This window comes from Rana temporaria, chromosome 2, assembly GCF_905171775.1.
Source record: "Rana temporaria chromosome 2, aRanTem1.1, whole genome shotgun sequence".
NCBI classification, from domain to species: Eukaryota; Metazoa; Chordata; class Amphibia; order Anura; family Ranidae; genus Rana; species Rana temporaria.
Window position 1 is genome coordinate 66,141,445 of NC_053490.1, and position 22,548 is coordinate 66,163,992.

General features: G+C 42.8%; 1 protein-coding gene across 6 annotated transcripts in view; it reads right to left on the reverse strand.

Annotated features, from left to right (window-relative positions):
* Window positions 1-405: 405 nt before the first annotated feature.
* Window positions 406-22,548, reverse strand: part of LOC120929096 — a 197,712-nt gene continuing 175,569 nt past the window's right edge. For 5 of the 6 annotated variants that reach the window (XM_040340307.1, XM_040340309.1, XM_040340308.1 and 2 more), the window contains 5 exons: window positions 20,020-20,069; window positions 14,159-14,225; window positions 13,104-13,226; window positions 8,119-8,187; window positions 406-1,494 (listed from right to left, as the gene is read on the reverse strand). In XM_040340307.1, the coding sequence (XP_040196241.1) occupies window positions 620-1,494; window positions 8,119-8,187; window positions 13,104-13,226; window positions 14,159-14,225; window positions 20,020-20,069 (1,184 nt within the window). In that variant the 3' untranslated portion in view covers window positions 406-619. Of the gene's footprint in view, window positions 1,495-8,118; window positions 8,188-13,103; window positions 13,227-14,158; window positions 14,226-14,924; window positions 14,927-20,019; window positions 20,070-22,548 lie in introns of those variants that run through there. The other variant, XM_040340311.1, reaches the window with a different exon arrangement.

The following is a 22,548-nucleotide window of genomic DNA, read 5'->3' on the forward strand; positions in this document are numbered from 1 at the left end:
CTGTTTTAAATTTTTCTGATGGTTAAAAAACTGATAGAAAAAAACGATCGTCTGTGGGGAAATCCATCGGTCAAAAATCCACACATGCTCAGAATCAAGTCGATGCATGCTCGGAAGCATTGAACTTCATTTTTCTGAGCACATCGTTGTGTTTGACGTCACCGCGTTGGACACGATTGGATTTTTAACTGATGTAATGTAGGCAAGACTGATGAAAGTCAGCTTCATTGGATATCTGATGAAAAAATCCATCGGTCTGTTTTCATCGGATGAACCGATCGTGTGTACGTGGCATTACTCTATCCAAAATGAAAAAAAAAAAAGTTTTGTCTATAGTTATACTTTAAAATGTGATATTTCTTTATATGGTCAGAGCAGACAACAAAAACATACACAAATACTATATACATAAAAAAACAAAATTGATATTTTGACGCAACAATCTGTTCATATACAATATGCTATTATCATCTTTAAGACAGTTATGTCAAAGTATATAATGTTCTGTATCTGTGGCAGCCATTTATCAGTATATGTCTCATACATTTGTGGCCTATGGCTTTGGCTTAGGAGGAAGAGTTTGTCCACCAAGTCTGGGGGAAGATGGATTTGTATATTGTTATGGTACACAGTCAGGGTTTGATATAGACATTGGCTGCTGACCCAAAACCGACGATAAGACATTTAGAATAGACATTTGCGTGGACAACTTTTTATCTTCTGGAACTTTCCTCAGGAACTGAATTAGGTTTGTGGCAAAACCTGCATCTCCATCTTCGGATTGCTGCTGCAGTTGGTACTGTAAGTTTTTCACTTGAACCTTCAGAAGCCGCAAATTTGTTTTCATGGTCTTTATCTGAATTTCTTCTAAAGCCCTGTGTCTCCGAGAGGCGTTCTCAGGCAGAACCAGATCACTTTCGCTGCTTGCTGAAGGTGAAAATAGAGATGCTGCAGAAGATTCCATTTCCATTTCGTCTAGGTCGTCACCTTCAGTGCTTTGCTTATTTCTGCTTCTCTCTGAAGATGATTCAGACGATTCACTTTGTATATTATGGTCCTCGCATCTACAGCTTTCCTCTTTCCTGCTGCTCTCTAAAGATGATTCACCCGATTCACTTTGTATATCATCGTGGCCCTCGCCTCTACAGGGCTCCTCTTTCCTATTGCTTTCTAAAGATGATCGACACAATTCACTTTGCATACCATTGAGGTCTTCATCTCTAGAGCTTTCCTTTAAATTGCTGTTTACTGACAATAAAGATGTTTTGGACCATTCAGTTTCCTCTTTATTATGGTCTTCATCTCTTGTACATTGTCCTATTTTGTTGCTCATTTGGGATGATTCAGGCGATTCAGATTCCATCCTATCAGGGTCTTCATCTCTGGTGATTTCTCCTTGGTCTTTCACTTCTGTACACGAACCAACACTATCTGAATCACTTTCATTGTATGCCTCTCTGCTAGTAGACCTGGAATTGTTCTTTGCCTGGAGATCTGTGAAATAAATACACTATGATATTAATAGTTGTTTTTATTAGATTTTGGATGCAAAGTAAAACCACCAAAACCTTTTTGTAACCTCTGTAATTATGCCCTTTTCAGTCCAGAGAAGGGTATTTACCATACTTAAAGTGGAGGTTCACCCGAAAAGTAAATTTTTAACATTAGATTGAGGCTCATTTTGTCAAGGGGAATCGGGTAGTTTTTTTAAAATCGAAGCAGTACTTACCGATTTAGAGATACATCTTCTCCGCCGCATCCGGGTATGGGCTGCGGGACTGGGCGTTCCTATTTGATTGACAGGCTTCCGACAGGCTTCCGACGGTCGCATCTATCGCGTCACGATTTTTTGAAAGTGGCCGAACGTCAGTGCGCAGGCGCCGTATAGAGCCGCATCGACGTTTGGCTTCTTTCGGCTACTCGTGACGCAATGTATGCGACCGTTGGAAGCCTGTCGGAAGCCTGTCAATCAAATAGGAACGCCCAGTCCCGAAGACCATACCCGGAAGCGGCGGAGAAGATCTAGCTCTAAAACGGTAAGTACTGCTTCGATTTTAAAAAAACTACCCGATTCCCCTTGACAAAATGAGCATCAATCTAAGGTTAAAAAATTTTTTTCGGGTGAACTCCCGCTTTAATGCATGAAACACTTACTATACCACACATACAGTGTATGTTTCTTATTCAACTGCTAGTCTTGCCTCCTGTCTCCAAGGATCACAGAACACCTACTCTGCTATTCATTTCCTCCTCCTCAAAGAGATTGGCCATCGAAGAGCACGGAATTAATGCCGTTACATATTGGTGCTGTCTCATAAGAACAGTATATTATTTTATATGTTTGCATGCATGTAAGTTTTTGTACGAGTTGCTAGAAATATTTTTTCTTAACCGCTTGCCGACCAGACGCCGCAGTTTTACGGCGGCAGGTCGGCTCGGCTGCGCAAAATTACGTGATTTTGCATTTCAGCCACTAGGGGCGCGTGTGTGCGTCCCCTGCTCGCCCCTGGTAGCGCCCGCGTGCCCGGCGGTCGTGATCACCGCCGGGCACCCGCGATCGCTTGTTACAGAGCGAGAACCGGGAGCTGTGTGTGTGTCCTGTCAGGGGGAGAAATGACTGATCGTCTGTTCATACAATGTATGAAAAGCGATCTGTCATTTCCCCAAGTCAGTCCACCCCCTTTCAGTTAGAACACACCCAGGGAACAAACATAACCCTTTCCTCGCCCCCTAGTGTTAACCCCTTCCCTGCCAGTGGCATTTTTACAGTAATCAATGCATTTTTATAGCACTAATCGCTATAAAAATGCCAATGGTCCCAAAAATGTATCAAAAGTGTCCGAAATGTCCGCCATAAGGTCGTAGTACCGATAAAAATCGATGATCGCCGCCATTAGTAGTAAAAAAATATTTATAAAAATGCCATAAAACTATCCCCTATTTTGTAGACGCCATTACTTTTGCGCAAACCAATCAATAAACGCTTATTGCGATTTTTTTTGTGTAAAAAATGTAGAAGAATACGTATCAGCCTAAACTGAAGAAAAACATATTTTTTATATGTTTTTGGAGGATATTTATTATAGCAAAAAAGTAAAAAAGATATATATATTTTTTAAATTGTCGCTCTATTTTTGTTTATAGCGCAAAAAATAAAAACTGCAGAGGTGATCAAATACCACCAAAAGCGACGCAGTAGCGAATCGCAAAAAGTGGCCCAGTCATTGACCAGCAAAATCGTCCGGGGCTGAAGTGGTTAAAAGTGGTTGTAAACGAATTTTCCTCTTCCTGGGTCCCTGACTTGTACTCTAGGCTCCTCATATTCTCCATGTGCCAGCATAGGAATCCGCTCCCAAGCCCTACTCGGGGGTTATTTACGAAAGGCAAATCCTTACTTTTTAATATCTTTATAAATGATATTGGGTCTGAGATCAAAAGTAACATTTCTGTCTTTGCAGATGACACCAAGCTATGCAGTGGAATAACGCCTTTACAGGATGTCGCCAATTTACAAGCCGACCTCAATGATCTGTCTAATTGGGCGACTAAGTGGCAGATGAGGTTTAATGTTGATAAATGTAAAGTTATGCACTTGGGGGCTAAGAATATGCATGCATCATACATACTAGGGGGAGTACAACTAGGGGGATCTGTAGTGGAGAAGGATCTGGGGGTTTTAGTAGATCATAAGCTCAATAATGGCATGCAATGCCAAGCTGCGGTTTCCAAAGCGAGCAAAGTCCTTTCTTGTATTAAAGCGGGGGTACACCCTAAAAACAATTTTCTAACATTACATTGAGCTCAGTCTCGACATTGACAGTATGCCAATTTTTTTTTTGCTGTACATACCTCGTATAGTTATTTTCTTAGCCAGCTTCCGGGTAGTGAATCTCGCGGGAGTGGGCGTTCCTATGCACAGGCTAAGTGATTGACGTATGACAAAAGCTTCCCCTCGGCTTACGGGTGCGTCACGATTTGCCGAAAAAAGCCGGACTGCGAGTCGGCTCTATACAGCGCTATACGGCGCCTGCGCACCGACGTTCGGCTTCTTTCGGCAACTCGTGATGCGGCCGTATGCGCCGAGGGTAAGCTTTTGTCATACGTCAATCACTTAGCCTGTGCATAGGAACGCCCACTCCCGCGGGATTCACTACCCGGAAGCCGGGGGGAAAATAACGAAAAAAACGGTATGTACGACAAAAAAAAAAAAAAAAAAGATCTGCATACTGTCAATGTTGGTAGTGAGCTCAATGTAATAATGTAATGTTAGAATTTTTTTTTACGGTGAACCCCCGCTTTAAGAGAGGTATGGACTCCAGAGACAGAGATATAATTTTGCCCCTGTACAAATCATTAGTAAGACCTCATCTGGAATATGCAGTTCAGTTTTGGGCACCAGTTCTCAAAAAGGATATCGGGAAACTGGAGAAAGTGCAGAGAAGGGCAACCAAACTGATAAGAGGCATGGAGGAGCTCAGCTATGAGGAAAGATTAGAAGAACTAAATGTATTCACTCCTGAGAAGAGAAGAATAAGGGGGGATATGATCCACATGTACAAATATATAAGGGGTCCATATAGTGAACTTGGTGTTGAGTTATTCACTTTACGGTCAACACTGAGGACAAGGGGGCACTCTTTACGTCTAGAGGAAAAGAGATTTCATCTCCAAATACTGAAAGGTTTCTTAACAATAAGAGCTGTGAAAATGTGGAACAGACTCCCTCCAGAGGTGGTTCTGGCCAGCTCAGTAGATTGCTTTAAGAAAGGTCTGGATACTTTCCTAAATCCGATTGCCTTTTGGGGGATCAGAAAGGAATTTTTTCCCCTGCCGTAGCAATTTGGATCATGCTCTGCTGGGGTTTTTTGCCTTCCTCTGGATCAACTCTGGGTGTGGAGTTGGGTGTATGCGATTGTACTGTTTTTTATTTTGTTTGTTTATTTTTTTTGTAGTTGAACTGGATGGACTTGTGTCTTTTTTCAACCTGACTAACTATGTAACTTTGCACTACAAGTGCACTTGGAAGTGCAGTCGCTGTAAATCTGATGGGTAGATCTGAAATGAGGGGAAGCTCTGCTGATTTTATCATCCAATCATGTGTAAGCGAAAATGCTGTTTTTTTATTTTCCTTGCATGTCCCCCTCGGATCTACAGCGACTGCACTTCCAAGTGCACTTTGTAGTTTGCACTTGTAGTGCAAAGTAGATTTGCCTTTAGTAAATAACCCCCTGTGTATCCATTGATATGCACAACGTGGTTCGGCCTCCCCCTGCTCTCTGCTCATTGGATTTGATGGACAGCAGCACTGCACACAGGCACAGCACTGAATCAAGTGAGGATTGTTTTTACCGTAATGCAGGGAACCACTTTAACTTTAAATAATTTTACTCATTAACATCTTTTATTCAAGATAAAAGGTTTACCAAATCCAGAGTTATGAGGGCCAGAAGCCATCAATCTTTATTTTCGTCTTATTGGAGTAAGGATGTGTGTTAATTACTACTAAATAACCTGTCCATCCAAAACGGATACCTGTTGAGTGGAGTCAACGCTTGACTTCTTATATGTCTAATGCCTCATACACACGACCGGTTTTCCCGATAAGAAAACTGCCATTTTTTAGATAGGTCGGGAAAACCGATCATGTGTATGCTCCATAACAGTTTTCCCGACTAGAAAACTGCCCGCAAAAAAATTTGAACCTGCTCTATTTTTTCCCATCGTGTATCCCGTCAATCTTTTTCTCGTCGTAAAAACCGTTCGTGTGTATGCTTTTCCAAGGGGAAAAAAATAACGTGCATGCTCCGAATCAAGTATGAGACGGGAGCACTTGTTCTGGTAAAACTAGCGTTCGTAATGGAGATAGCACATTTGTCACGCTTTAAAGGACTAAGAAGCACGAACACTGAAAAGTGCAAATCGTCTCTCACATAACTTTTACGAACACGAGGATCAGCAAAAGCAGCCCAAAGGGCGGCGCCATTTGAATGGAACGTCCACTTTATAGTGCCCTTGTACCTGTTGGACGTCACCGTGCTTTGGTCAAACGTTTTTTTGACTTAACGTGTGTATGCAAGACAGGCTTGAGAGGAATCACGTCGGGAAAAACATTGGGTTTTGGCATGTCAGGAAAACCGGTCGTGTGTACAGGGCATTCGATTTTCAAGCTACCTGCTAGGGTTTCTGTCCACCTTAGAATGTTGAGTGTTTCTGCATACATTTGTCCAACTCAGCTGTTGCATTTTTCATAAGATAAAATAAAGGATCCAACAGGGAGAATGAGACCCCTCATAATGGCCACAGCAGGTGTGCAGATCCGGGAACTAAACACATAATTCTGAACAATTCTCTAAGAAATATACAAAACCAATACATGGTCTAAAGCTTCAGCATCTACCAAACCTGAAATATCCATCTTGGCTGCAGAACACCACTGACTGCAGAACTCATCAACCTGTCCTGTTCTTGGGATTGACTATATTTGTCGCTTGGCCAGATTGTGCAGCTTCTGAACTCCAGAGATCTCATGTTTGTAATAAAAAGTACAGAAGATCTAAAACATTCATTTAAATGAAGCGCGTCCCAGCGCCGAATGAACTGCGCATGCTCCGTTTTTAAATTTCCCGCCGTGCTTTGCGCGAAATGACGTTGCACCAACGTCATTTTTTTAACTTAGACGTGAGTTACGTCCTTTCCTATTCACGGACGACTTACGCAAACATTTTTTTTGCAAATTTCGTCGCGGGAACGACGGCCATACTTAACATGGCAAGTCTATCTATACGCCGCAAAATAGCAGCTTTAACTATACGCTGGGAAAAGCTGACTAGCGACAACGTAAGAGAATGCGACGGCCGCACGTACCTTCGTGGATCGACGGAAAAAGCTAATTAGCATACCCTACGCGGAAAACGACGCGAACTCCACCCAGCGGGCGCCGAAGTATTGCACCTACGATCCGAAGGCGTACGAAGCCGTACGCCTGTCGGATCAAAGCCAGAAGCCGTCGTATCTTGGTTTGAGGATTCAAACTAAAGATACGACGCGGCAAATTTGAAAGTACGCCGGCGTATCAGTCTATGGAACAAAGTCTATGGAAGTTCATAAAATGCATGTAAAATGCGTGAAATGAAATGCACTAACAAAAAAGTACGTCAAGTATCAACATTGTCCTTCAGGAATTATTGGCACCACTTTTTTAAGACCGAGTACAAGTACCAATGCTTCTTTCAAGTACTCGCCGATACTGACTACAAATGCATTTTTATTTGACTGTTTTCAAAGCACGATTTTGTAAATAAGTAATTTTTCTCCTTCACTCATGTGCACTGATGAGGTTGCACTGATAGGCACTGATGAGGCAGCACTGATGGGGTGGCACGGATAAGGAGGCATTAATATGCAGCACTGATAGGTGGCACTGATGGGCACCGATGAGGCGGCACTAAAGTGAACTTATGGGGTGGAACTAACATCTGACACTGATTGGTGGCACTTATGGGCAATGATAGGTGGCACTGATGGGCACTGAAAGGCAGCACTGATTTGGCTGTGTGAAACATAACTTAGCTGTGTATAACAACTAGCAAGCCTTACTGCGGGTAAGTGCTTGGTGTACCAAGATGGGCGCCATTGGTGTTCTGGCGCTTCCAACACACCTGACGCCCTCTGTCTTCTCCGCCCACTGACTTCCGCAAATGAGTGCGTGACGCCTCCAACACAACTCCAACTCCCTCGCGCGACGTCTCTTCATGCGGTGCTGCTGGAGCCTGGAGGTATCAGATTAAACATCGGAGCATTTGTACGAGTACAAGTACACATGCAAATGCTCGGTATCCGTGCAACCCTACTAGTACTTGCAATTTGTGCTTGCTAGGCCCTGGGACATGCACATCTATCTACCCTTGGAAATCTGTGACAATCATTACCGAAAATATGAACAGTTCTCCCAAATCACCAATAAACGCACTGTCCCTCCCTACCGCATTGTGAAGAAAACATACTCTGTTAGTGGACCCTATTCAGTTAAATCCAACCTTTCATGATGGTCCCTTTGTTATATACACACAACACATTTCTACAGAATATATAAAAAATATCCGCTATAAACATTTTTACCTTCTGTTCCATTTGTAAAATCAGCAAAACATCCACTTGCTTGGAGAAAGGCGAATGCTTGCTCAAAGTCTGAAGATAAAAGTAATTAGAAGGTCAACAGGAGTTATCCCAGAAAAGGTCAACTGGTAAATTTGTTAATGCCCAGCACAGACTAAAAATACCCTTGTAGTGGGCTCCACTGAGCTGCAAGGGTTAAAAGCTTGTTAAATCAAGAAGAGGTTGCATTATGTACCAGTCTTCCTGATCTGTACTTTCCTTTTCTCCTCAAAGCTCTGGAATGTAGGCAGTCACTCTGCATTATCATGTACAATGCAGGCCTATTAACCCTCTACTGTACATGGTGGGGCAGGCATGCAATCAGGGCCAACAGCTTAGAGAGGAGGCTGCAGGGAGACCAGTCACCATACTGGAGGAACCCAGAGGAAAAAGGTAAGCAATTCCAACTCTCCCACAATGAGTGTTTACCTCTTGCAAAGTTGAAGAGTCCACAAGGGTATTTTTTGTTGTGGCTGGAGTTGGGCTTTATTGTTTTTGCAGTTAGATAGCTGGGTGGTATATAGGGTGACCATGTGTCCCTGATTGCCCGGGACAGTCCCGCATTTTGCAGGTCTGTCCCGGGCACCTTCATTCCAGGACAATACAGTGTCCCGGAATGAAACTGACACAGCCACCCACCGGGCCAATCTGATGTCCCCAAAAAAGGCCGCCACATCATCGCTTTACTCACTGACAGTACTTGTCCTGGCCGGGAATGCCTGTATGAGCACAACCCCACCCCCTGCTTGTGATTGGAGAAATCATAAATCCCGCCTCTTGTGTCCAATCACTGTGCTGTGATTCGTTACAACACAAGCTGATTTTTGGGAAGGGAGGGTGTCCCTGAATGGTAGTTTGGAAATGTGGTCACCCTAGTGGTATGGAATATCTCCTTGTGGTTCCATAAAGGCTCAAAGTGTACATGTGCATGTTCCCCTATTATGGAAACTATCAGAAATGTGCCAAATATTAAATATATTCACACACAGCAGGTAAAATAATTATTGAACACGTCACCATTTTTCTAGGTAAATATATTTCTAAAGGTGCTATTGACATAAAATTGTCACCACATGTCGGCAACAATCCATACATACAAAGGCACCAAAACAAATAAGTTCAGAAATTAAGTTATGTGTAATAAAATTGAACGACACAGGAAAAAAGTATTGAACACATGAAGAAAGGGAGGTGCAAAAAGGCATGGAAAGCCAACACACCAGCTGAAATCTATCAGTAATTAGAAAGCAATTCTGCCTCTTGTCAGTGCAAATTAATATCAGCTGGTTCATTTTCAACTGATGGCCTATAGAAAGGTGTCTCATTACCATGGTGTGACACAAGAAACAGCTCATGATGGGTAAAAGCAAAGAGCTTTCTCTCAAGACCTTCACAATCTTATTGTTGCAAAACATACTGATGGCATTAGTTACAGAAGGATTTCTAAACTTCTGAATGTTCCAGTGAGCACTGTTGGGGCCATAATCTGGAAGTGGAAAGAACATAATTTCACCATAAACCGGCCACGGCCAGCTGCTCCTCACAGGATTTCTGACAGAGGAGTGGAAAGGATTATCAAAAGAGTTAGCTGGATTAGCAGATACAATTGTTTCAAAGAAAATAAAAAGTAATGCTCTCAACCACCATGGCCTGTATGCAGGCCGACCACACACGACTCTATTGCTAAAGAAAAAGCTTGTTGAAGGTTGTTTAAAGTTTGCAGACACAAAATACTGGGAGATTATAGACTCGTCAGATGTGACCAAAATTGAATGCTTTGATGACATAATACACACTGGGGCAGATTCACGTAGAGCCGCGTAAAATTGTGCGGGCGTAACGTATCCGATTTACGCTACGCCTCCGCAACTTACACAGACAAGTGCTGTATTCTCAAAGCACTTGCTCCGTAAGTTGTGGCGGCGTAGCGTAAATCGGCCGGCGTAAGCCCGCCTAATTCAAATTTGGATCAGGTGGGCGTGTTTTATACAAAACTACTGTGACCCGACGTGATTGACGTTTTTTCGGAACGGCGCATGCGCCGTCCGTGGAATTTCCCAGTGTGCAGTGCTCCAAAGTACGCCGCAAGGACGTCATTGGTTTCGACGTGAACGTAAATGACGTCCAGCCCCATTCACGGATGATATACGCAAACGACGTAACTTTTTGACGCGGGAACGACGGCCATACTTAACATTGGCTGCGCCTCATATAGCAGGGGCAACTTTACGCCGGGAAAAGCCCAACGTAAACGTCGTAACTTTACTGCGTCGGCCGCGCGTACGTTCGGGAATTCACGTATCTAGATAATTTGCATACTCGACCCGGAATTTGACGGAAGCGCCACCTAGCGGTAAAAAAAAAATGCAGTTTAGATCCGACGGCGTAAGAGACTTACGCCAGTCGGATCTAATGGATATCTATGCGTAACTGATTCTAAGAATCAGGCGCATAGATACGACGGCGCAACTCAGAGATACAACGGCGTATCTGGAGATACGCCGTCGTATCTCGGTTGTGAATCTGGGCCATAATGTTTGGAGGTCAAATGGTACTGCACATCAACCCAAACACCCCAAACACACCCACATATCAACAGTGAGGTTTGGAGGTGAGAACATCCTGGTGTTGGGCTGTTTTCATCATACAGTACTGGCAAACTTCATGTCATTGAAGGATGAATGGAAAAATGTTTCCAAGACATTCTTGGTAAAAATCTGCTGCCATCTACCAGGATGATGAACATGAAACAATGACATTTCAGGAAGACGATGATCCCAAACACAAAGCCAAGAAAACTCTTAATTGGTTTCCAAGAAAGAAAATAAAGCTGCTATAAATGGCCCAGCCAATCACCTGACTTGAATCCAATAGAAAATCTATAGAAAAAACTAAAGATCAGAATTCATAGAAGAGGCCCACAGAACCTTCAAGATCTGAAGATTGTTTATGTGGAAGAATGGGCCAAAATCACACCTGAGCAATGCATGCGACTAGTTTCTCCATACAGGAGGAGTCTTGAAGCCGTCATTACCAACAAAGGATTTTGTACCAAGTATTAAATATATTTTGGTTAGCATGTTCAATACTTTTTCCCTGTGTCAGTCCATTTTATTACACATAACTTAAAGTGGAGTTCCACCCAAAAGTGGAACTTAGGCTTAAACCACTCCTCGCCCCCCTACATGTAATTTTTTTGGGGGCTTCAGTAGGAGTGGGACTTCCTGTCCCACTTCCTCCTTCCGCCCAGGGACCGCTTAGGCGACTCGTCATAACGCCTTAAGCGGCCCCTCCCTGTAGGCGATCACTTGGGACACGTGATAGGTCCCAGGAGATTGCCTGTCCACTCAGGGAGTGCAGCGCCGCTCGCGCATGCGCAGTGAGTGGCCGGCCCGGGAAGCCGAAAGCTGTCACGGCCAGGTACCCACAGTTATAATGGAGGTGCCGGCGGAAAGGGGGGAGGGGAAACGAGCGAAGCTCCGGGCGGCCGCGTCGCTGGACAGTGGAACAGGTAATTGTCTGTTTATTAAAAGCCAGCAGCTACGCTTTTTGTAGCTGCCGACTTTTAACAAACTAAAAAAAAAAAGGCTGGAACTCCCCTTTAATTTCTGAACTTATTTGTTTTGGGTTCTCTTTATGTATGGATTACATAGGTTGTTAAAAACATGTGGTGAAAATTTCATGTCAATAGCACCTTTAGAACTAGATTTACCTAGAAAAATGGTGACGTGTTCAATCCTTATTTTACCCGCTGTATAGATTTAGTAGAAAAAAAAAAGCAAAAAAAATAAAACTGAATACACAAATTTGGCTTCTTTGTAACCAGGACAAACAAGAAAATGTTGAGTGGGGGAATATCACTTTATATGGGGAATTGGGGGAAACTGTTCAATATTCACAGTGCATTTTAAAGTCTAACTCTAGGCAGATATAAGAGACACAAATGAATGCATCTCAGTATGCAGTACTATAGCATCAAAAGTCATTTTTTTTGACAAACTGTAAAACTGTTTAAGTACCTACATCTTTATTGGTGGCCTGCAGTGCTTGAAAAAAAAAAAATGTTGATAGGAGAAAAGAACAGAGTAACAGAACGATAAGATCATCAGTTGGTGCTTCTTTTTCTGTCCTGTCACAGGATGAGGGTTGTGAGGTGACCTGTAAGACCGCTTTCACACTGAGGCATCGGTGGTAAAGCGCCGCTATTTTTAGTGGTGCTTTACCATCGTTTTTGCAGCGCTATTCGGCCGCTAGCGGCTCGCTTTTAACCACAGCTAACGTCTGAAAAAAGGGTTAAAACCGCCCGCAAAGTGGCGCTTTGCCGGCGCTGCTTATTGATTTCAATAGATAGGGGAGCTGTAGGAGCGGTGTATACACCACTCCTTCAGCGCTTCAAACACGCGGCTTGCAGGACTTTTTTTACCGTCCTGCCAGCGCACTGCTCCAGTGTGAAAGCCCTTGGGCTTTTACAGAGAGGCTCTTTCAGGGTGCTTTGCAGGCGCTATTTTTAGCGATATAGCGCCTGAAAAGTGCCTCAGTGTGAAAGCAGCCTAAGTGAAACTGCAGCAGACAAAGTTCAGGTCACCTTCCAAACAGGATAGTGCTGTCTGGCAGAGCTGTGTAAATCTCAAAACTGGATGGAACAGAAATACAACTGCTTTGACAGATTAAACAGCTTATATATCTATCTATATATATATATATATATATATATACACATGCACACACACACATACAGCTTTAACAATATTAAAAGAAAGACAAAGCTAACAATCACCAGAACTAGCTAGTGTCCCCTTTGGGAAATTTCATTCTACTACTTTTTCAGGGACAACTCAAAAATTTGAATTTATTTTTCGCTTTTACTTTGGATTAAAACAGTAAACAGGACAAATAGAAGAGGGTTAATGTGTTGAATGTATTATCTTAGTAATTAATAATAAGGATACCTCTGTCCTTGGGCTCTTCGTGTACAATCTTGTGAAGGATTGATTTCATGTAGCATATTGTCAGGGTTAGCAAGAATTCTTGGCATCTGTTTTCTCGGCACAAATGCCAGAAAGCTTGAGCTTCTATAAACATATTTAAATGTAAAATTATTAGAATTTTGTATTAGGAAAACGATGAATGAGAAGGCAATGTTTAATATGCAAAGTTCAGGAACACTACGCCACCAATGAGAAAGCATCTTACAAAGCAATATATCTTCCCCAGACCTGAGGAAAGACAAATATCCAATATCCAAAGAATAGAATCTCTGGTGTAAATTGTGTTGGCAATTTATAATTAAATTTGTTTATAGGCTTACCATGTTCCACCATTTTTTTTTTTCATAAAACTGACTTTTTAATGATTTTCAAGATAAGCGCAGAACAATAAGTGTCAAGTATACAAGCCAATAATAGCTTGCAGCAAAGGAAGCAAAGGAAGCAGATCGTAGTTCAAGTAAGAACATGCATTTCATTCTTACAGGTAGGCCTTTTGTACACTGCTGCCATGTTTTCAAGCTTATATGTATATTTTTTTTACTGATATAAGCAGTTCTGGGGTTTGCTACCATTGAAAGTGTATTTTTATCGGTTCTCTTTATACAAACGACAATATTTTTTACTTTCTGCTATAATACATATCACAAAATAAAAAAACAAAAAACAAATGTCTTCATCAATTTATCAGCGATCAAAGGGTTAACTGTGTTCCCTCAGTGTTTTTCTAAATGTGTGGGGGAGGTTCCTGATAGGAACAACACAGAAATCGCTGTTCCTGATTACTAGGAACAGACGATTTCCATGTTCTCCCCTTTTACATAGGCAGATTCTCGTTCTGCCTCTCTGTGAGGCGATCAAAGGTAACCGGCGGACATCAGGTCTGCCGGACACGCGCATCATCTCCTCAATGCCGACGGCACTCGCATGAAACAATGTACAAGTACGTTGTTTCGCGAAATAGAGCCGCCCTGGCGCAATATATATGCGGTGGGCGGTTTTTAAGTGGTTAAACCAACCTTTTGTTGTGTCTCCAGTTCTTGACATCTGTTTTTCAGCCTCTTTATAACTCTCAATCAGTTTTTTCTAGAAGCAATCAGAGATATTTTACTATCAGGATACATTTGTGAAATATAATATAAAGTGGTTTACAAGTGTCTTATATACAATACATGTGAATATAACTCGCTTAAAGGAAACAAAACAATTGTAGTTATTTATGTGCTTGTGAACATTCATCATGTACAATATACGGTTAGAGCTGCACGATTCTGGCCAAAATGAGAATCACCATTTTTTTGCTTAGAATAAAGATCGCGATTCTCACGGCGTAAAATCTTTCACATTATACAAAAAAAAAAAAATTGGGCTAACTTTACTGGTTAGTTATTTCCCAAAAAATTGCATTTGAAAGACCGCTGCGCAAATACAGTGTGACATAAAATATTGCAACAACCAACATTTTATTCTCTAGGGTCTCTACTAAAAAAATATATGTATAATGTTTGGGGGTTCTAAGTCATTTTCTAGCAAACAAAAATGATTTTAACTTGAAAACAACAACTGCCAAAAAAAGGTTTAGTGTTTAAAGCGGAGTTCCACCCAAAAATGGAACTTCCGCTTTTTGGAAATTCCCCCCCCCCCCCCCCCCCCACCGGTTACACATTTGGCACCTTTCAGGGGGGAGGAGGGAGCAGATACCTGTATAATCCAGTTATTTGCTCCCACTTCCGGGTATAGATCACTGTGGCGATTGTGGTGACCTATGCCAATTCCAGCGTCTACTTCTCCCCCCCCCCCCCCCGCTGTCTTCTAGGAGACACACAGGCCCCAAAAGACAGCAGGGACTAGTGGGATAGCGCATCGCGACTCACACATGCGCAGTAGGGAACCAGGAAGTGAAGCCGCACGGCTTCACTTCCTGATTCCCTTATTGAAGATGGCGGCGGCAGCACTCGAGAGCCGAGCGACAGATCAGCTTCAGGTGCCAACATCGCTGGCGTCCAGGACAGGTTAGTGTCCTAATCAGTGGCGGCTGGTGCTCAAAATTTTTGGGGGGGCGCAAAGGAAAAAAAAAAATTGCAGTCTCACTGTGCCCAAACGCAGCCACTGTTACATGCCATCAAATGCAGCCACTGTGCCATCAATTCGCACCACTGTGCCATCAATTCGCACCACTGTGCCATGCCATTAAACGCAGTCACTGTGCCATGCCATCAAATGCAGTCACTGTGCCATCAATTCGCACCACTGTGCCATGCCATTAAACGCAGTCACTGTGCCATCCATTGTCACCACTGTGCCATGCCATTAAATGCAGCCACTGTGCCATACATTGTCACCACTGTGCCATGCCATTAAACGCAGTCACTGTGCCATCCATTGTCACCACTGTGCCATGCCATTAAACGCAGCCACTGTGCCATACATTGTCACCACTGTGCCATGCCATTAAACGCAGCCACTGTGCCATCCATTGTCACCACTGTGCCATCCATTGTCACCACTGTGCCATACATTGTCACCACTGTGCCATGCCATTAAACGCAGCCACTGTGCCATACATTGTCACCACTGTGCCATGCCATTAAACGCAGTCACTGTGCCATCCATTGTCACCACTGTGCCATGCCATTAAACGCAGCCACTGTGCCATACATTGTCACCACTGTGCCATGCCATTAAACGCAGCCCCTGTGCCATACATTGTCACCACTGTGCCATGCCATTAAACGCAGCCACTGTGCCATCCATTGTCACCACTGTGCCATCCATTGTCACCACTGTGCCATGCCATTAAACACAGCCACTGTGCCATCCATTGTCACCACTGTGCCATGCCATTAAACGCAGCCACTGTGCCCTTTAATGGTCGCCGCTGTGCCAATTGTCCCCACTGTGCCCTGTAAATTGCGTTTCCCCCCCCCTGCCCGGCACTTACCTTTACTGGAGTCAGGCATCCACGTCCCACGATGTCTTCTCCCGCCCTCGATGACTGACAGGCGTCTCAGCCAATCAGGTTACAGGTAGCCAGAACCGGCCAACGTGATTGGCTGAGACGCCTGTCATCTTATTCAAGGGGCGTACAGTCTGTGCGCTCCGAGAATAAGCTTCCGGCTGTATTGGGAAAGCCTATCAGAGCCGTTGGCTTTGATAGACATTTCCCTACAGCCAACCAGCTGGCGTTATTCAGATGGCCGGACATTGAGCGCCGACCATCTGAATAACAGCGGCAGCGGCGAAAATAACATAGATTTGTGCAATGCATGAATCTATGTTATTTCACTCAGTGGCGGTGAGAGCCAGAGGGGGCGGCGCTCCAGCGCCCTCTATGGACGAACCGCCACTGGTCCTAATATTAAAAGTCAGCAGCTGAAGTATTTTAATATTTTTTTTTTTTGGCAGAACACCGTTTTAAGTGGTTAAACGTTCCTAATTTACATACAGAAGTCTATTCCTTTGATGTAAAAGACAAATTGATACAATGTTTAGACTTAACATTCCACTGATAAAGAATGTTGTAAAACTTGGCAGACTGCCCAGACTTTGACTTTTGACGGCTCAGAGCAGAGAGAATTCTCTGCATACCAAAGATCGGGAAGATCGGGAAACACTAATTGTGCAGCTCTATATACGGTGGATATAAAAAGTCTACACACCCCTGTTAAAATGTCAATTTCTGTGATGTAAAAAAAATGAGACAAAGGTAAATTATTTCAGAACTTTTTCCACCTTTTAATATGACCTATAAACTGTACAACTCAATTGAAAATTGAAATCTTTTAGGGAGGGGAATTAAAAATAAAAATCTAAAATATTGTGGTTGCATCTTATAACTGTGGATGTAGCTGTGTTTACACATTCAAACTCATGTTAAATAGGAGTCAGTATACACCTGCCATCATTTAGAGTGCCTCTGATTAACCCCCCAAAAAGTTCAACTGTTCTAGTAGGTCTTTCCTGACCTTTTATAAAGTGCATCCTATAGCAAAAGCCAAGGTTCGCAGAGAGCTTCCAAAGCATCAGAGGGATCTCATTGTTAAAAAGTATCAGTCAGGAGAAGGGTACAAAATATACCATGGAACACAGTGAAGACAGTCATCATCAAGTGGAGAAAATATGGCACAATGGTGACATTACCAAGAACTGGACCTCCCTCCAAAATTGATAAAAAGACAAGAAAAAAAATCTGGTCAGGGAGGCTACCAAGAGGCCTACAGCAACATTAACCACCTCAATACAGGGCACTTTCACCCCCTTCCTGCCCAAGCCATTTTACAGCTTTCAGCACTGTCACACTTTGAATGACAATTGTGCGGTCATGCAACACTGTACCCAAATGAAATTTTTATAATTTTTCCCCCACAAATAGAGCTTTCTTTTGGTGGTATTTGATCACCTCTGCGGTTTTTATTTTTTGCGCTATAAACAAAAGAAAAGTGTACATTTTGAAAAAAAAGCAATATTTTGTACTTTTTGCTATAATAAAAATCCCCAAGAAATATATAAAAAAAATATTTGTTTTCCTCAGTTTTGGCTAATATGTATTCTTCTACATAAAAAAATCCCAATAAGCGTATATTGATAGGTTTGCGCAAAAGTTATAGCGGCTACAAAAAAGGGGATAGATTTACATTTTTATTATTTTTTTTTTTTTACTAGTAATGGCGGCGATCTGCGATTTTTATCATGACTGATATTGCGGCGGACACATCGGACACTTTTGACTCATTTTTGGGACCATTTACATTTATACAGCGAACAGTGCTATAAATATGCACTGATTACTGTATAAATGTGACTGGCAGGGAAGGGGGTTAACACTAGGGGGTGGTCAAGGGGTTAAATGTGTTCCCTAGAGAGTGATTCTAACTGTGGGGGGGAGGGGACTGACTGGGGGAGGTGACCGATCAGTGTCCCTATGTACAAGGGACACACCATCGGTCTCTCCTCCCTAACAGGACGTGGATCTCTGTGTTTACACACACAGATCCACGGTCCTGCTCAGTTACTGGCCAATCGCGGCCGCCGGGCTTGCTCATCGGGTCCCTAGTGACGTCCACCCAGAATGAGAGCCTCATCGTCCCGCTGTCATGACGGCGGGTGGTAGGCTAGTGGTTAAAGGAGCTGCAGGAATATTTGTCAAGTACTGGCTGTGGTACATGTGACAACAATCTCCCATATTCTTCATATGCCTGGGCTATGAGGTAGAATGGCAAGACAGAAGCTCTTTTTTACGTCGGAGTTTAGAAATAGAACATCGTATTTTATCCCATCGGAAATTCCAATCGTGTGTACAGGGCATAAGGGTGTGCACACTTATGCAACCATATTATTTTAGTTTTTTTTTTTTTATTCCCTCCACCTAAAGGGTTTAACCACTTCAGCCCCGGACCATATTGCTGGTCAAAGACCAGGCCACTTTTTGCGATTCGGCACTGCGTCGCTTTAACTGACAATTGGGCGGTCGTGCGACGTGGCTCCAAAACAAAATTGGTGTCCTTTTTTCCCCACAAATAGAGCTTTCTTTTGGTGGTATTTGATCACCTCTGCGGTTTTTAGTTTTTGCGCTATAAACAAAAATAGAGCGACAATTTTGAAAAAAATGAATATTTTTGACTTTTTTCTGTAATAAATATCCCCCAAAAATATATATAAAAAACGTTTTTTTTCCTCAGTTTAGGCCGATACGTATTCTTCTACAAATCGCAATAACCGTTTATTGATTGGTTTGCGCAAAAGTTATAGCGTTTACAAAATAGCATTTTTATTAATATTTTTTTTTTACTAGTAATGGCGGCGATCAGCGATTTTTATCGGTACTGCGGACACTTTTGACACATTTTTGGGACCATTGGCATTTTTATAGCAATCAGTGCTATAAAAATGCATTGATTACTATAAAAATGCCACACGCAGGGAAGGGGTTAACACTAGGGGGCGGGGAAGGGGTTAAGTTTGTTCCCTGGGTGTGTCCTAACTGAAGGGGGGGTGGACTGACATGGGGAAATGACTGATCGCTGTTCATACATTGTATGAACAGACAATCAGGCATTTCTCCCCCTGACAGGACCGGGAGCTGTGTGTTTACACACACAGCTCCCAGTTCTCGCTCTGTAACGGCGGCGCACGCGCGCCCCTATTGGCTGCTCGGCGAGATGACGTAGATCTACGTGATCTCGCCCAGCAGAGCCGACCTGCCGTCGTAAAACTGTGGCTGGTCGGCAAGCGGTTACATTTATAGGTCACATTAAAGTTGGAAAAAGTTCTGAAATTATTTATCTTTGTCTTATTTTTTTACATCACAGAAACTGGAAATTTTAACTAGACTAGACTTTTTATATCCAGTATACATGCTATGCTTACTAGTTAGTAGTGCTATACAGTGACTGTGCTTTATTGCTTTCCTGTAAATATAGAACGAATCAGCTGAGGCTCACTAAATGTGGCAAATAATTTAATCTCAGTTGTTGCCCAGTAAGGGTGCTAACTGCAAAGACTGACATACAAACAACAGAGCAACTACCCTCTAGCTTAAATTTTCTTCCCTTTATTCCCCTTCCTTCATGTTTTCTTCTAACCTCCCCCAAGTTGTTCATCTTTTTTCCTAATCCCATCATTGATCCTTGGTACACCTCCCCTCCATACCCTCAGTGATTCTCTATCTCCTTTTATTTCCCCTCCTCTGCACTCCCATTTGTACGATGAGAGTGCGAAATCTTATTTTGTATTGTTGATAATATAATATAGCAGAACAAGGGACTCTCTTTGGAGCAAAGCGCCAACGATATAATCACATGCAAGACACATTTACTACATTGATTTAATCATATACCAGTTTTTACTGGGCATAAAAAAAGGTAATTCAGGAAATTCTTACTTTTTGGTCATTGCTTAAATTCATCGGCTTGTCAACATTTGCAGGAAATCCTGTAAAGAATTTAATAAAACCACATCAGGGGATTAAACTTTTTCATTTGCACACGTCCTGTTCTATAGGCACCAAAAGCAGATACTTGTATTCCCTGCATATCATACCTTATTGTTGTTATATTTCATTGAAGAATTTTGAGCAACCCTGAATACTGACTGGTGTACTATTGCCAGAGACACCAGGTTTTGGTGCAGTCTGCGAAATCCGACACAAAATTATTACCATGACATGGTCTTGGTATGGCATTACACACCAATTTATTTGATCTCCGGGTGAAAGTTTCACTAGATCCAAACCTCAGGATGGGTCCAAATGAAAATATTTGTTTAACAAACCATAAGGGCCCTTTCACACCGAACGCAGTTGGCTGCATTTTAAACTGCACTCCATCTGCATAGACAGCCAAAAATCAAGGTAATCCTTTGGACATTGTTTACATCATTGCAGTGCAATTCAGCACAGTAAAAAAAAAAAAAAAAAAGTAGCGCACGCTGCATTTTTATGCACTGCAAATGCAGGGAACACGCTACATATGTGAGTGAGTGACTTATATAGCGCTACAAATGCAAACTAAATCGCCCCAAGGCGCTTGCATCCAGTGTCGTCCTGATCCTTCAGAAGAGGTGGGTCTTAAGTTTTTTCCGGAAAGGCCCGATGGTTTTCTTCCATGCGAATGTTCGTGGGTAGAGCGTTCCATAGCTGTGGTCCTTGGACTGCAAATCTTCGTTCTCCTTTAGATTTGTAGCGGGTCTTGGGGATGTGGAGGAGGTTTTGGTTAGTTGCCCGGAAGGCATGACTAGGGTTGTAGTGTTTTCAAATGCACCGTGCTTCAAATGCACTGCACTGTGCCCCTTTAAGTCAAGAAAACCAATCCCAAAAACTTATAGAAAATGCACTGCAAAAGCAGTGCTAAGTGCAGTGCAAAACACATGCAAAGCGCATTCAAGTGCGTTTTAAACGCACGTCAAGTGTGCATTAAACGTGCTTCAAATGCATGCAAACATGCAGTCAAAAACATGCAGTTATGTGCCGTTTCTGGCATACATGGGCCCTAAAAATGCATTAAAAAATATTTATACTAGCACAAAGGCAAAAAGTGCCAGGTATTCACCATGGACTTCAATGGAGCAACAGTGGGGGAGTGCAGCGAATGTATGTGCATGGGAAGTCTTCCTGCATGGGCAAAGTTACATATTCCCTTTAAATATACATTTTACCAGAACCCTGAATACAACTGAAACATGATTTGTCTCTTGCAACCTCATGTAAATCTAGCAGAGTGGTTGCTGACTTTTGCATCCAGATACAAGTCTATGAGAAAGCAAAACCCTCTTGAAGTAGGTGAAATGCAGGTCAGAAGGATATCAAGTGCAGGTCAAATGCACCTATCGTACTGTATGTGCAGTGCCGGGACGAGGTCTCCTAGAGCCCAGGGCAAGCATGCCAAACTGCGCCCCACAAACTAGCCACTAATCTGCATGACTATCTCCTAAGCATAAATTCCCCCTCCTCCCAGTACAAATCTGCCCCCTGCTGAAATCCCCTCTCCCAGCACAAATCTTTGCCCCCCTCCATCCCCCAAATACCCCCAGTGCAAATACCCCCCCCCCCCCTTGTCCCGGGCCCTGCTTATGTGGGTGGGTGGTTCTGCTGGATTGTAATGGCGTGAAAGCATGACAGTGACTTCCAATTAGCCCCAGAGTAAGGTTACTCTAATAAAACTTGTATTTGTAGGATGGGTCTGCTGAAGTCATCACGCTAGGAGATGGAACTGTGTGAGTGCTGCGACGCTGGAGTTTGCAGTTGCACTCATGATATGCTGATGATGACGCTCTTCACATATGTGGGTAAAATCTTTTACTGTTTAATAAAGCTGTTTTATGTTACTTCACTATTGCAAGTTTATTTTACAGTATATTGTGGGGACTTATTCTGAGAAAAACATCTGTGGTCCAAATGGATTAAGATTGGCGCTGTGAAGTAGAGTTTCAAGCAATGTCAAATCTTCCATGCATAGATGGCCAATTATAATAGTAAGCCGCTTTCTGATGGGGATTTACACTGGGTGTTTCCTTATCTGTTTAGTAAAACAGCATGATTTCAAAACCTGCATTTCATTACGAGTTCGGGGGCGATTTGAAAGACATCTGTGCACAAATGTCTATTGGAATCACCCCCCGAAGTCGCCAAAAGTAGTGCAGAAACTACTTTTGGGAATCGGCGCATCACCGCATCGACGGGTGGTGTCGTTGCCATCAAAAGGCTCCGATTTGGCATGTCAAATTGGCTTGATGTAAATGTAATTCCACTTGAAGTCTATGGCCATGTCTATGTGGCTCGTGCCTGGCATGAAGTCATGGTACTGGTTTATCAAGTGGAATAAAGTCCTGGTACTGGATTATCAGGTTGGAAAACATAAGTCCAATTGCTCAGTTACTTGAGATCTGTTGACAAGAATGTCTGAAATGGTTTGTA